The sequence below is a fragment of the Cupressus sempervirens genome, chromosome 10 (genome assembly GCF_028749045.1).
Source record: "Cupressus sempervirens isolate cs-2001-9-10 chromosome 10, ASM2874904v1, whole genome shotgun sequence".
Classification (NCBI taxonomy): domain Eukaryota; kingdom Viridiplantae; phylum Streptophyta; class Pinopsida; order Cupressales; family Cupressaceae; genus Cupressus; species Cupressus sempervirens.
The window spans coordinates 876,718,897-876,730,710 of NC_143127.1; the positions used below are offsets into that span (position 1 = coordinate 876,718,897).

General features: G+C 30.5%; 1 protein-coding gene across 1 annotated transcript; it reads left to right on the forward strand.

Annotated features, from left to right (window-relative positions):
* Window positions 1-10,997: 10,997 nt before the first annotated feature.
* On the forward strand, window positions 10,998-11,587 carry LOC149536793 (secreted RxLR effector protein 161-like). Its single transcript, XM_089806348.1, has 2 exons — window positions 10,998-11,328; window positions 11,445-11,587. Exons 1-2 carry the CDS (start codon window positions 10,998-11,000, stop codon window positions 11,585-11,587), a joined length of 474 nt encoding a protein of 157 aa, XP_089662474.1.
* Window positions 11,588-11,814: the final 227 nt, after the last annotated feature.

Below are 11,814 nucleotides of genomic sequence, written 5' to 3' on the forward strand. Positions count from 1 at the left end.
AGGGTGTTAAAATCCTTTAACAAGGTGGGATCTAACAATCCTTTGTAAGCCTTTGATAGGGTAGGTCTTTTACAGGGCAGATCATGAGAATGGTCGAACTATGTAACCTTAACAGGTGAACTTTATTGCTACAGTAGTGAAAAATTGTGGGTATCATCCCCACCCTAGTTTTACCTTCTCATTGGAGGGTTTTTGGGTAATCATAACTAGTGTCAAATGTTTATGTGGATGCATTTACTTCACTTGTTATCTCAATATGTTTATTCATGCATTGTTTTAAAGTTAAATGTTTTATTAGTTAGAGATTAGTACTTCTTATTCACTCACCCACCACCCTTGACTCCCCACCCACCCCCTCTCAAAAGTATACATTTACCATTTGTATTTCCAACAAGATGTAGTCACTTGAAGTGAAAAACCTAAAATTTTCTTTCAAACCAAATATTTCCATTCTTTTAATCAATTTCATAGTTATCTTATTTAATCTAGCTTATACTTTATTTTCAGTTATTGTATTAATAATATTAAAAACATGCAAGAAATGAAATACTATGATTTATACGATCAACCATATCAGGAAAAACTTATGAAGCACCAAGATTTTTGTTCAAATAAGAGGTTATGCTCCAAAATTCTTCTCCTAGGTACCCACTATTTCTTAACATCACCCTTATTACATCTTCTTAAATACTATGTATGTAGATTAGTCAATGAATTATTTTATATATTTTCAAATAAATTATTTTACCATGTGCAAAATTCATATGTCATAAATTGTAGATTGAAGCTCTCCTAAAAGGTGTTAAAATTTTGAGAAACTATGTGTCAATTTTGTCCTTCATCTTGAGCTTTCAAAAGCCCAATTGTACTATTTGATTTACACAGAAAAATTGCATTGCATAGAGAATGAATGTTAGAAGTATAAAATCTAGTTATGAAAAAGTCATAACACAATCATCTATTTGTAAAAGCCTGAATAGATGTTTATACTATTGGAGTACTCCTAGAAGCTACTAGCATCAAACAAAACAATGAAGTTTCAACAACATAAATCTCTTTTAGGGAAAATGGTCATTGAATCAAATACAATAACCAAGTTGTTACAACTTACAACTACAAAGACATGGTATGGAGGTCAAAGATAATATCTCTTTTAGTGTAAATTTCATGCAACTCATTTATTACAACTATTCATGCTACTGATGATTCTCTCCTTACTTTTACAATATCCTTAAAGAAGTATATACATTGACCACCATCTTATTTATCAAGTAGATGAGCTTCCATCATATTTACTATGTAAAAGACCTTTTAGAGATCTAACCTTTTACAGCTCCAATAAAGTCAGAAAATATTAACATATATATCATTCTACTCCTATTCTAAGAAGGGGTCGTAATTTATATATTCTCCACAATCATTATGTTTATTTTAAAAGAAATTAGGCTATATTTCTAGTAATAGAAAATGGATCTTCAATGATATAAATTAACTTTTGGGGGGAAAAATGAACCAAATCAAATACAATAAACAACTTGTTACAATTACTAAGATAAATATTGAAAGTCAAAGATCATAAATTTTTCAGCCTATAAAACTGTCCTTGCTAATGATGATTCTCTCCTTAGTTTGAAAGTATTCTTCAAGAAAAACACACATTGACCACCATCATATTTGTGAGGGAACTAAAATTCAATTATTCCACAAAAGGCGGGCTCTAGAGAAAGTGGCTTATTATTGAAATTTCCTTTTCGTTAAAATCAAGTACCTCTAGTTTGAAATTATTGAGTTTGACACGTGGAAATGTAAGGCAATCATTGCCAACTCCTTTATTGTAGTGCCATGAATAAGTAACTATACCAAGATTTATTTCTCACACCATATGCCATGTTCCAGTGAACCGATTCAAAAGAAGCCCTTAATCTTTTGTTCATATACATTTAACATACAGATCCTAAAATTCAAACTTAAAACTATTGAGCTTGAAAATTGGATGTTTGCATCAATAGACGGATGAAGTAGCCAACCATATAAAGTGACTGAAGATTTAGAAGCATATGAAGAAGGTGCAATGGATTGAAAGTCATCCCCCTTTTCTTTCAAACGATTCAAACATGTAGATATTAAGTTCCTTCAAGAACTGAAAATTGCCTTCTATTTGAAAAAAATATGCTTGCTGAGATAGCTCGTGGTAAGCTTCATTGTTCAAAATCTATGATCAATTTCCCTGTAGTACTTACATAAATTAATTTAAATTCAACGATGGAGTAAGAAATTTCATATAACCTTGTACCATTTAAACTCAGATTCCCAATCATGTATCCCTACAATATTTTGAGTCTGTGGCAATTAACAAATAGAGACAGTATGCTTTCCATACTCAAATATTCAATAGTGCACAAGAATATTACGAAATTTTCAGCTACATATTATCTTATTATATGAAGATTTTACAGAAGAGGATAGAGAGAAATAAAGAAAACCAAATGTTCCTCTTTGAATAGAACATCATAGAGGCCATAAGATGTGAGCTGGAGAAATCCAACAAAATTGATTGGAAAACTAATGAGAATGTGCTTCTAAGGTACAAGGTTGATAGACTTGAAGATGAAATAGGGTAAGGGGTGGGATATCTTATGAAATGTTAAATTTTATTTACATTGGCAATTATTTTGTAATCATAATTTTTGAGTAGAAAATATTGGTGAATCTCAATAATAATAGGAAGTTTGCTAATTGTCATGGAATATTACAAATCAAAATTGAACATGTTTTATCTCATAGAAATTATGAGGATAATTACATTATATTTTAAATCAATATTGAAAACTAAATATTGGTAATATATCTCTAAAGTAACTAATAAGTATGATAATTATTAGTGATTTAATTTTAATTTCTTCGATAATATATAATATTTAGGTGAATCAAATCTAATCATGTATTGAATATTGTCACGAATTTTTGAATTTAATTTTTTTAATAAATCAAATTATTGAGTGCTTTTAAATATTTTAGAACTAAATTTAATAAAAATGTGGTGATTTTGGTTGCCTTAAATCTTAAATTATTATCCAAATTACTATTAAAAAAATTTTAAAATTCACAAAAATGTGAATATTCACGACTTAAAAACACCCTACATAATACTCTACATTTGATAGGAGCCACTAATGACATCAAAATTTCAAGCTCCACCAATATATTGCCACTAAAATCAACTTTGAAATGATCAGGATATGCCAAATTGGAGAGATGCCAATTTTAGGGAACTAATACTACACTATCAAAGTCATTCCAGTGTACATGGACGCATTGCAATATTTAATTTTATGTTATTTTTCTCTAAATTTTTTTTTTGACAAACCCTAGTCTATGAATTTTTTTAGAAAATGTGTTCAATAAACATTATAAATCTACTTGACATTTTTTTTTCAAAAAATTGAATCTAAAAATTAATGTAATCTCTGGCAAAAAAATAACCAACCAATAAAAATAAAGAAATATTCTTTACATAATTCAAAATAAAAATAAATAGATTACCAAACATTATACATCATGAAAAATATATTAGAATGTACAATTCTCCAAATAAACTAATGTCAAATGCATGTGCTAAAAACATTAGGCTTTGTCTTAATAAGAATATTAATAAAAACCTTTTAAAAATTGAATAGATTGAACAAGAAATTATTCTTATTATTATTATTAAAAGCTATATTACTATGAGAAATTAAAGTACATTAGTAAAAGAGAAAACAACTTAAACATCACTCACTAAGACTTGATTCCTAAACTAAAAGTATTAAATAGTTAAAATTGACTTAATTTTCTCCTTAGTATATAACATCTAAAAGTGGCCATAAAAGAATGTATTGCTAATTACAATTCCAACAATAAATTATCATATGGAGTTCTTCTTCTAATTGTAATAGGTTTTAGGTTTTTGAATAGCTTGAAATTACAAGACAATCTATTACTTGTCTAACTATAGGAAGGGGTCTAGCAAAGGATCAAATTCACAAAGTAAGAAGAAGAAGAAGAAGAAGGAGGAGGAGGAGGAGGAGTGCTGCTTTGGTTGTCACAAGTATGGCCACTATGTCAGTGATTGCCTTCAAAGGAAGAAGGGAAAGAAGCAGGTGGCAGCTTTAGCATGTGTAGAAGAACTCTTTAGTAGAATGGAAGATGACTTTGCACTTATATCTTGTATGGTTAGCTCAACGTCACATTGTGTTTGCTATATAGATAGTGGTGTATAATTTCAAATGGTAGGAGTTAAGGAGTACTTCTCCAATTATAAGGAGGAGAACACCATTATTCAAATTTCTATAGGAATCTTGTCCAAACTCAGCTCAGTTAGAAAATGGACTATTTAGTTTTAGAAGGAGAATAGAGGGCTCGTTTGGTAGCAAGAATACAAGTGGAATAGGCATATGTAAATTCTTAAAATTTTGAATTCTTCGTTTGGATGCACCAAATCAAAATTGAAATATGAAATCGAATATGAATATGTATTCCAATTTTGGCTGAAAAATGAGATTTTGTAATTCCACCTAAATAGGTGGAATTGGAATACATATTCCTATTTTAGTTTTATTTATTTTAGAAAACATAAATTTTTGGGTCTGTGAATTCCCCATCAAATTTTGGCTGAACCAAACAACAAATAGGAATATGTACCCCCATTTTCTATTCCAGAATATGTATTCTAGAATAGCTATTCCTATTCCCCTATTCCTATTCTGTTAGCCAAATGGGCCCAGATAGAAAGTTCCACTTCATATTGTGTTGCATATACCAAGTTTAGGTATGAATCAGATATCTAATACAATTTAGCATATCCCAAGTTTAGGTATGCATGTGTTGCATGATACAAATTTGTTAATCGAAGATTCATGTAAGTTTCAAATGCTCATTGTTGGTTTATAATGGAGGGATTTTGGCTATGTCTAGAACACCTTAAAATATAGTCTACTCATAATTGACATATAAATTTAGGTTTTCTTTTTAAATTATGATACTAATTACCATTAGATTATTGTGACATAATCAAGCTGGTGCTGAAATCAATGTAAATATTCGGAAGGGAGTCCCTCGACGTCATGTCATTTTTGGTTGGCATTAATTGGTTGGATGGGTGAATGGTTTTGATACATATAGTTCATATATTTGGAGCTTCATCGTTGGGCTATTCAACTTCAAATGCCTTTTTTTAATATGTAATTAGGTATTTCCTTTTATTCTAGTATATAGGTTGTTATCTCTTCTTCCTACAACAAGAAGTTATGTTCATCAAACAACATATGTTGAGGGCATTTTTAGGAGATATGAGATCGATCATAACTTGGTTCTAACATGAAAATGACCTCATGTGTCATGACTCAATTTTTGACTTGCTATCTTTCCAGATATAGTATGTGTTTGACTATTTTGACTTAGACTATGTCTAACCTTTTCAAGACTCGACTCGAGTCAAATACATTATATAATTTGATAAGACCTTATTATGTCGATGTTATTAGATGGATGAATTTAACTATTTAGTCCTTATCATGATGTAGTTTTAAATTCAATCTTATGAGCTAGCAACATGATGGTTATTGGATTTGGTTATATCTACATGTTTATACTTTTTGGTAGATTATATTATGATTGATTTTAAATTAAGTTTAGATTTGTGTTTATAAGAATGTTGAATGTTTAAATTCATAATTAATTAAATATTGATGAAATCATAAATTTCAATAAGAGATGTTGTATTTAATGATATAGTTTTTATCATGATGATGACAATACTGACTCAATCGGAGATGTTGAGTGTGTGAGTGTATAGGTACTGAAGGCTGAAGAGTGGTTGAGGTAGAGGAGTTTAACCCTCTATACCTGGGTTGGTATGCGATCGACTGGTGTATGCACACACACTTAATTTATTTTAATTTGATTAAAATCATTTTGGTTTGATTTTACATCTAATTTGATTACGGTTTATTACATGTATAGAATAATGAACAAAATAAGAAATTATGACTAATGTTTTTGAAATGTTATAATTTAGATTTTAATATAAAAAGCACTCTTTATTGTTTTTATAGGAATTAATATGCTCAGATTTGAATTTAAAAGTTGCTAATTGTGGAATTTATTGGTTATAACTAAGAATGAGTAATCTTTGGTTAAAAAATAACGGAACTGAAGTCTTATTCCTTTATCGGTGGAAATGGAATTTAATGACTTAGACTTCTATCAACTCTCCATAACGTCAGTTAGCAAGGGGGAGAACCGAAAGGAAGGAAGGATGGGTTCTTAAAGAAAAGGACGACTTACCAATCGAGAGGAAAAAAAACAAGAGTGAAGGATTGAAAAAAAAAATTGATTAAAAACGTGAGCATTGGATTCAGTTGTTTTGTAGGAAGCGGAGAAAGTGTCTAAGAGAGCTTGGTTTGAGCGGAAAATTTTTCCAGGTTCCCCTCCCTACTTTCATTATTTAAGATGCCATCGATGTCAAATGATGTTCTGTTCAACTTTTATTACCTGCAAAGTTTAGAGTATGTTTTGGTTGGAGCTTCATCGCATGCCAGGCAAGGGCATCGGGAAATATGATTTATTTCAGACTTTTCATAATTTGTGTTTGGTAGATAAATGAAACAACTCCAAATGTGGAAAACTGTTAACTATGATGCCCTTTTTTGAAATATGGCAAAATGCGTGATTAAAAGGTGGCAAATATAAAGGCAATTGTCATTGACATATACATTGCGTTTTGTGTAAATGTCACATATTAAAAAAGGCAGTTTTTAAATAGCAATATTTTCGGCAGTACTATCGTAACATGGCCGAAAAGATGGTAACATGGCTCTTGCAAAATTAACACTATCACTGGCAGTACACGGTCATTTAAAGAAGGACTGCATGGTTTAAGAAGTATTGCCAATTGTCTATATTGTGTGGCAGATTTCAAACTGAATTTTAAAACACATAAGGTTGTGGGTTGTGTTCTTAAACAATAAGAACTTTGTTTTCATTCTTCTACAAGTTTGATGATAATTTATCCCTGATCATTTTATGTGTATGGGAATCTGTTTGAAGAGACATAATCTATTCTGATCATTTGGTGTGTATGGAAATCTATTCGAGGAGGCAATAATTTTTACCGACTATGTGAAAAGAGATGAACAATGGGTTCATTTGAAAAGAAGAAACAAGTATCTTCAAGCAAGAAATTTTTTGAAATGATGAAGGTAATAAATCAAGCATCTTCAAGTATGTTAAAGTATATTTATTTCTTAAAAGGGATGCAAAGCTAGATATCTCTGATTCATTTTTTTTTTCTTTGAGAAAGTTTTGAGAAATTAAATCACAATCGATCTCAAGTCATTTCAGAGATTTTCAAGGAATTTTTGAAAATGGGACTAGGTAATAAAAGAATTTGTTCAGTCCTAAAAGATGGCAAAATCATCACTGTCAAGCATTTTTTTTTAAAGTAAGAGTTTCAAAATAAGGAATGTCTCATTTTATTCTTTGTGAAAAAGAAATTCTTGAAGATGACAGTTTGTTGAATCAAAATGAAGCTATGATATTTGCTTACCGCTGTCTGGTTCAACTATGATATTTTCTTACCGCTATCTGGTTCAACTATGGTATTTCGTTACAACTATCTGGTTCAGCTATGATTCAAATGGCAATAATGTTAGGCCATTTTTTTCTTTAAATGTTTTAAGGATTTCTTCACAACTGTTTCTAAAAGTGAAGAATTATTAAGTCAAATTCCTCTGATATTCTAGAACAGGATTTGAGAGTTACTAAGAATACTCTTGAAGGCTACATTTTTTATTAAATCCAAAATTCTATATGTACAGTTTTGGTTAAAAAAAGGAAGACATGACTGATAGTTTTATAAAGGGAAGAAAAATTCGAGTTGTAACTAATTATAAGTTGGTTTTTCAAACAACTTTTAAGAGGGTTTCTCAACAACCCTAACTAGTTCAATTCACTCCATGTAACTGAACAACTTCAAAATTCTTCTCTATAAATATTGAGATCATTTGTAAATTAATGGGTCAATTGAAAAAGAAAAGAAGACATATATTTCAAAACAAGTTGTAAAGACTAAAAGTCTTATTATAACTTGTATGCATGTGTAAATGCCATACATACACATTTATATCTGTGTATAAGGTTGTAATTATAGCACTGGTAAAAGGGTTAAAATACGCTGAGCAGTAGAAGTTGTTGATTGTAAAAGAGTTGGAATTCAATAAAGAATACAGGTTCATGGAGTGGTTTTTCTCCCTATGACGAAACTGTGAGGATTTTTGAGGGTTTTCCACTCGGCACAAAATTGGTGTCTCTTCTTTCAATGAGTTGATATTATTTTGTATGTTCACATTTTAGTACAGTTTGATTTCTCCACTACTGTAAATTGTGAATTAAAGTTATTGAAATCAGATTGTGAGATAATTTAATTGTGTTCTTATTCACCCCCCCCCAACCCTCTCAAGGTCTGGAAGCAAGTAAGCACAATAGAAAAGTCTTTAATTGTTGAAACAACTCTCTTCAATCAAAAACCTGCAACGTGGGTATTGGATAGCGGTTGTTCACACCATATGACTTGGTGTAAAATCAAATTTAAAACCCTAGAAATTTTTCATGGAGGGTTTGTTCAATTTGGTGATAATTCAGGAGCTCACATTACTGGAAAAGGCTCAATAATTCTAAATAAAGACACACCAATTCATGATGTGTACTTTGTTGAAGGTTTAAAACATAACATGCTAAGTGTAAGTCAGATCTGTGATAGTGGATATTCTATTTTTTTTTATGCAAAAGGTTGTTATATAAAAAATGGAAAGAATAAAGTCATTGCCAGTGGGTTGAGAACAAATGGTAATCTCTATAACCTAATAGATTCAACCGTCCAAGAAAATTCATTAGTTAATACTTGTCTAATGAGTCAAGTAGAATAAAATTCACTATGGCACAAAAGACTAGGACATTTAAACTTTAATAATCTTCCTAGAATCAACAAGAATAAAAAGGTTAGAGGTCTACTACAGATTACCAAACCAACAAATATTTGTGAAGAGTGTGTTAAAGGCAAACAAACAAGAGTTTCTTTTAAATCAAAAGTATACTTGTCTAATAGACCACTTGAATTAGTGCATACTGATTTGTGGGGTTCAACTAAAATAGCTTCACTAAATGGTGAAAAATATTTCATGCTATTTATAGATCATTATTCAAGAATGGTTTGGGTAACTTTTCTGAAACACAAATCAGAAGCTTTTGAATGCTTCAGAATTTTCAGGAAAATGGTAGAGAGAGAAACTAATTTAAAACTGAAATGTTTGAGATCAGATAGGGGAGGAGAATTCCCCTCAAGAATTCATTGAGTATTGTGAGAAGCATGGAATAAAAAGACAATACTCTACTGCTAGGACACCACAACAAAATGGTGTTGTTGAAAGAAAGAATAGAACAGTAAAAGAAATGGCTAGAACCATGTTAAACGAAGCTAAACTACCTGATAAATTCTAGAAAGAAGTTATTCATACAGATGTTTACATTCTCAATAGAGCTCAAATCAGAGTTAGAATTGCCTACACTCCATATGAATTATGGAATGGAAAAATAGCTAATGTCAACAATTTTAAGATTTTTGGCTACAAGTGTTTTATCAAAAAGAACGATGATTGTTTTAGACAATGATGATTTTTTTAGAAAACTTTAACTCAAGATCTGATGAAGGGATATTTATTGGGTATTCCACGCATAGCAAAGCTTATAAATATTATAATAAAACGCTAAGCAAAGTTGTAGAAGCTAGAAATGTCATATTTGATGAAAATTCTATGTGCTATAATGGTCAAGAAGATCATGAAGATTCATCTTTTTAGAGATCAGAAATAGTACATGATGAACATACTAAAAATGATAAACATGAACTTAGTGATGGAAATGAATTGGCCGATGAAACTGAATCTGAAAATTGCTCAAGTCCTAAAATAACTAGTAATAGTTCAAAAATAAAAACCTCATCCAGAATAATAGCTAAGAGACATCCTGAGTCTCAAGTTATTGGAGATGTAGAGAAAGGAATTCTAACCAGAAGAAAAGCCAAGATAGGAGAATAGGCAAATATTGCTGAAAATTTCTACTTAATAACTGACTTTGAACCAATGAATGTTACTGAAGCCTTATCAGATTCTTGTTGGAAAAATGCTATGTAGGAAGAGATAAATCAAATAGAGAAAAATAAGACTTGGGAACTTGTTCCCAGACCTAGTGAAAAAAATGTCCTAGGTGGAAAGTGGATATTTCATAATAAACTGAATGAAGAAGGTAAAGTGGTCAGAAATAAAGCTAGATTTATTTGTAAAGGCTATGCTTAGCAAGAAGGGATTGGTTTCAATGAAACCTTTGCTCCAGTTTCAAGAATGGAATCAATTAGAATCTTTCTCGCTTATGCCAGTCATAAGAAATTCACTTTTTACCAGATGGATGTTACAACTGCATTCTTAAATTGGTATCTTGAAGAGGAGGTATAAATGGAACAACCAGAAGGTTTTGAATCTTCTGACAAACTTGATTATGTTTACCGAATGAAAAAGGCTTTGTATGGCTTAAAATAGGCTCCTAGGGCTTGGTACTCCAGGGTGGATAAACATTTAATTTCAAATGGTTTTTCTCGTGGAAAGGCAAACAACACTTTGTATATCAAAGTTATAAATGATGAAATTTTGGCTATAGAAATCTATGTGGATGACATCATTTTTGGTTCTACTAATGATAATTCAGCAAAACATTTTTCAAAAATCATGGAATCAGAGTTTGAGATGTCAATGTTAGGTGTACTTACATTTTTTCTTGGTTTACAAATTTCACAACTTGAACATGGATTATTTCTATCTCAAACTAAATATGCCAAAGATATGTTGAGAAAATTTAATATGTCAGAATGCAAACTAGTTAGCACTCCTATGGAAATTGGTTGTAAACTAATGAAGAATGATGATTCAACTTCTGTTAGTCAGACTCTTTACAGGTCTATGATTGGAAGTTTGCTATATCTAACTACATCTAGACCTGATATAATGAAAGTTGTATGTATGGTTTCAAGATTTCAATCTGATCCAAACAAATCACATCATAACGTAGTGCATAGAAAACTAAAATACATTAAAGGCACTCTTGATTATGGTTTATGGTATCCTCACATCAACGATTTTACTCCTGTTGGTTATATTGATGCAGATTGGGGTGGATCTGATGATAAAAAGAGCAACAGTGGTTCAACTTTCTTTATTGATGACTGTCTGGTTGCTTGGCATAGTAAGAAATAGGATTGTGTAACTCAATCCACTTGTGAATCTGAATATGTTGTAGCTACAACATGTTGTACTCAATTAATTTGGATGGATTATCAGTTATCTGATTTAGGCGTTCAGGTTTAGCCATCAAACTTGATTTCTTGAGAGATAAAGTTCAAAATAATGAATTCAAATTGGTTTATGTTCCTTCTCAAGGACAGGTGGCTGATATTTTTAGAAAGGCACTACCAAGAGAACTGTTTGAACAGTTGAGAACATGATTGGGAGTTTTCTCTATTAGAGTAATTATTTTGTTTCACTTATTAATTAGATCTTCTTGATTTAATTAATTAAGTTTCCTATTACTCTGGTTCTTAAGCTTGCTTTTAGGTGCATATAATTAATATTTTAAATTAATTATAATGTACAAACCTAGTAAGGTTTCGTGATTCCTTTTATAAAGGATTCACCTCTTTGTTATTTTTGTCAAGCATTCATTCAATCAATT

Coding starts and splice junctions, on each gene's coding strand:
- LOC149536793 (XM_089806348.1), top strand. CDS start 10,998: ATGAAGAATGATGATTCAACTTCTGTTAGTCAGACTCTTTACAGGTCT. Junction 11,329..11,444: donor CTGTCTGGTTGCTTGGCATA/GTAAGAAATAGG, acceptor TTAGGCGTTCAG/GTTTAGCCATCAAACTTGAT.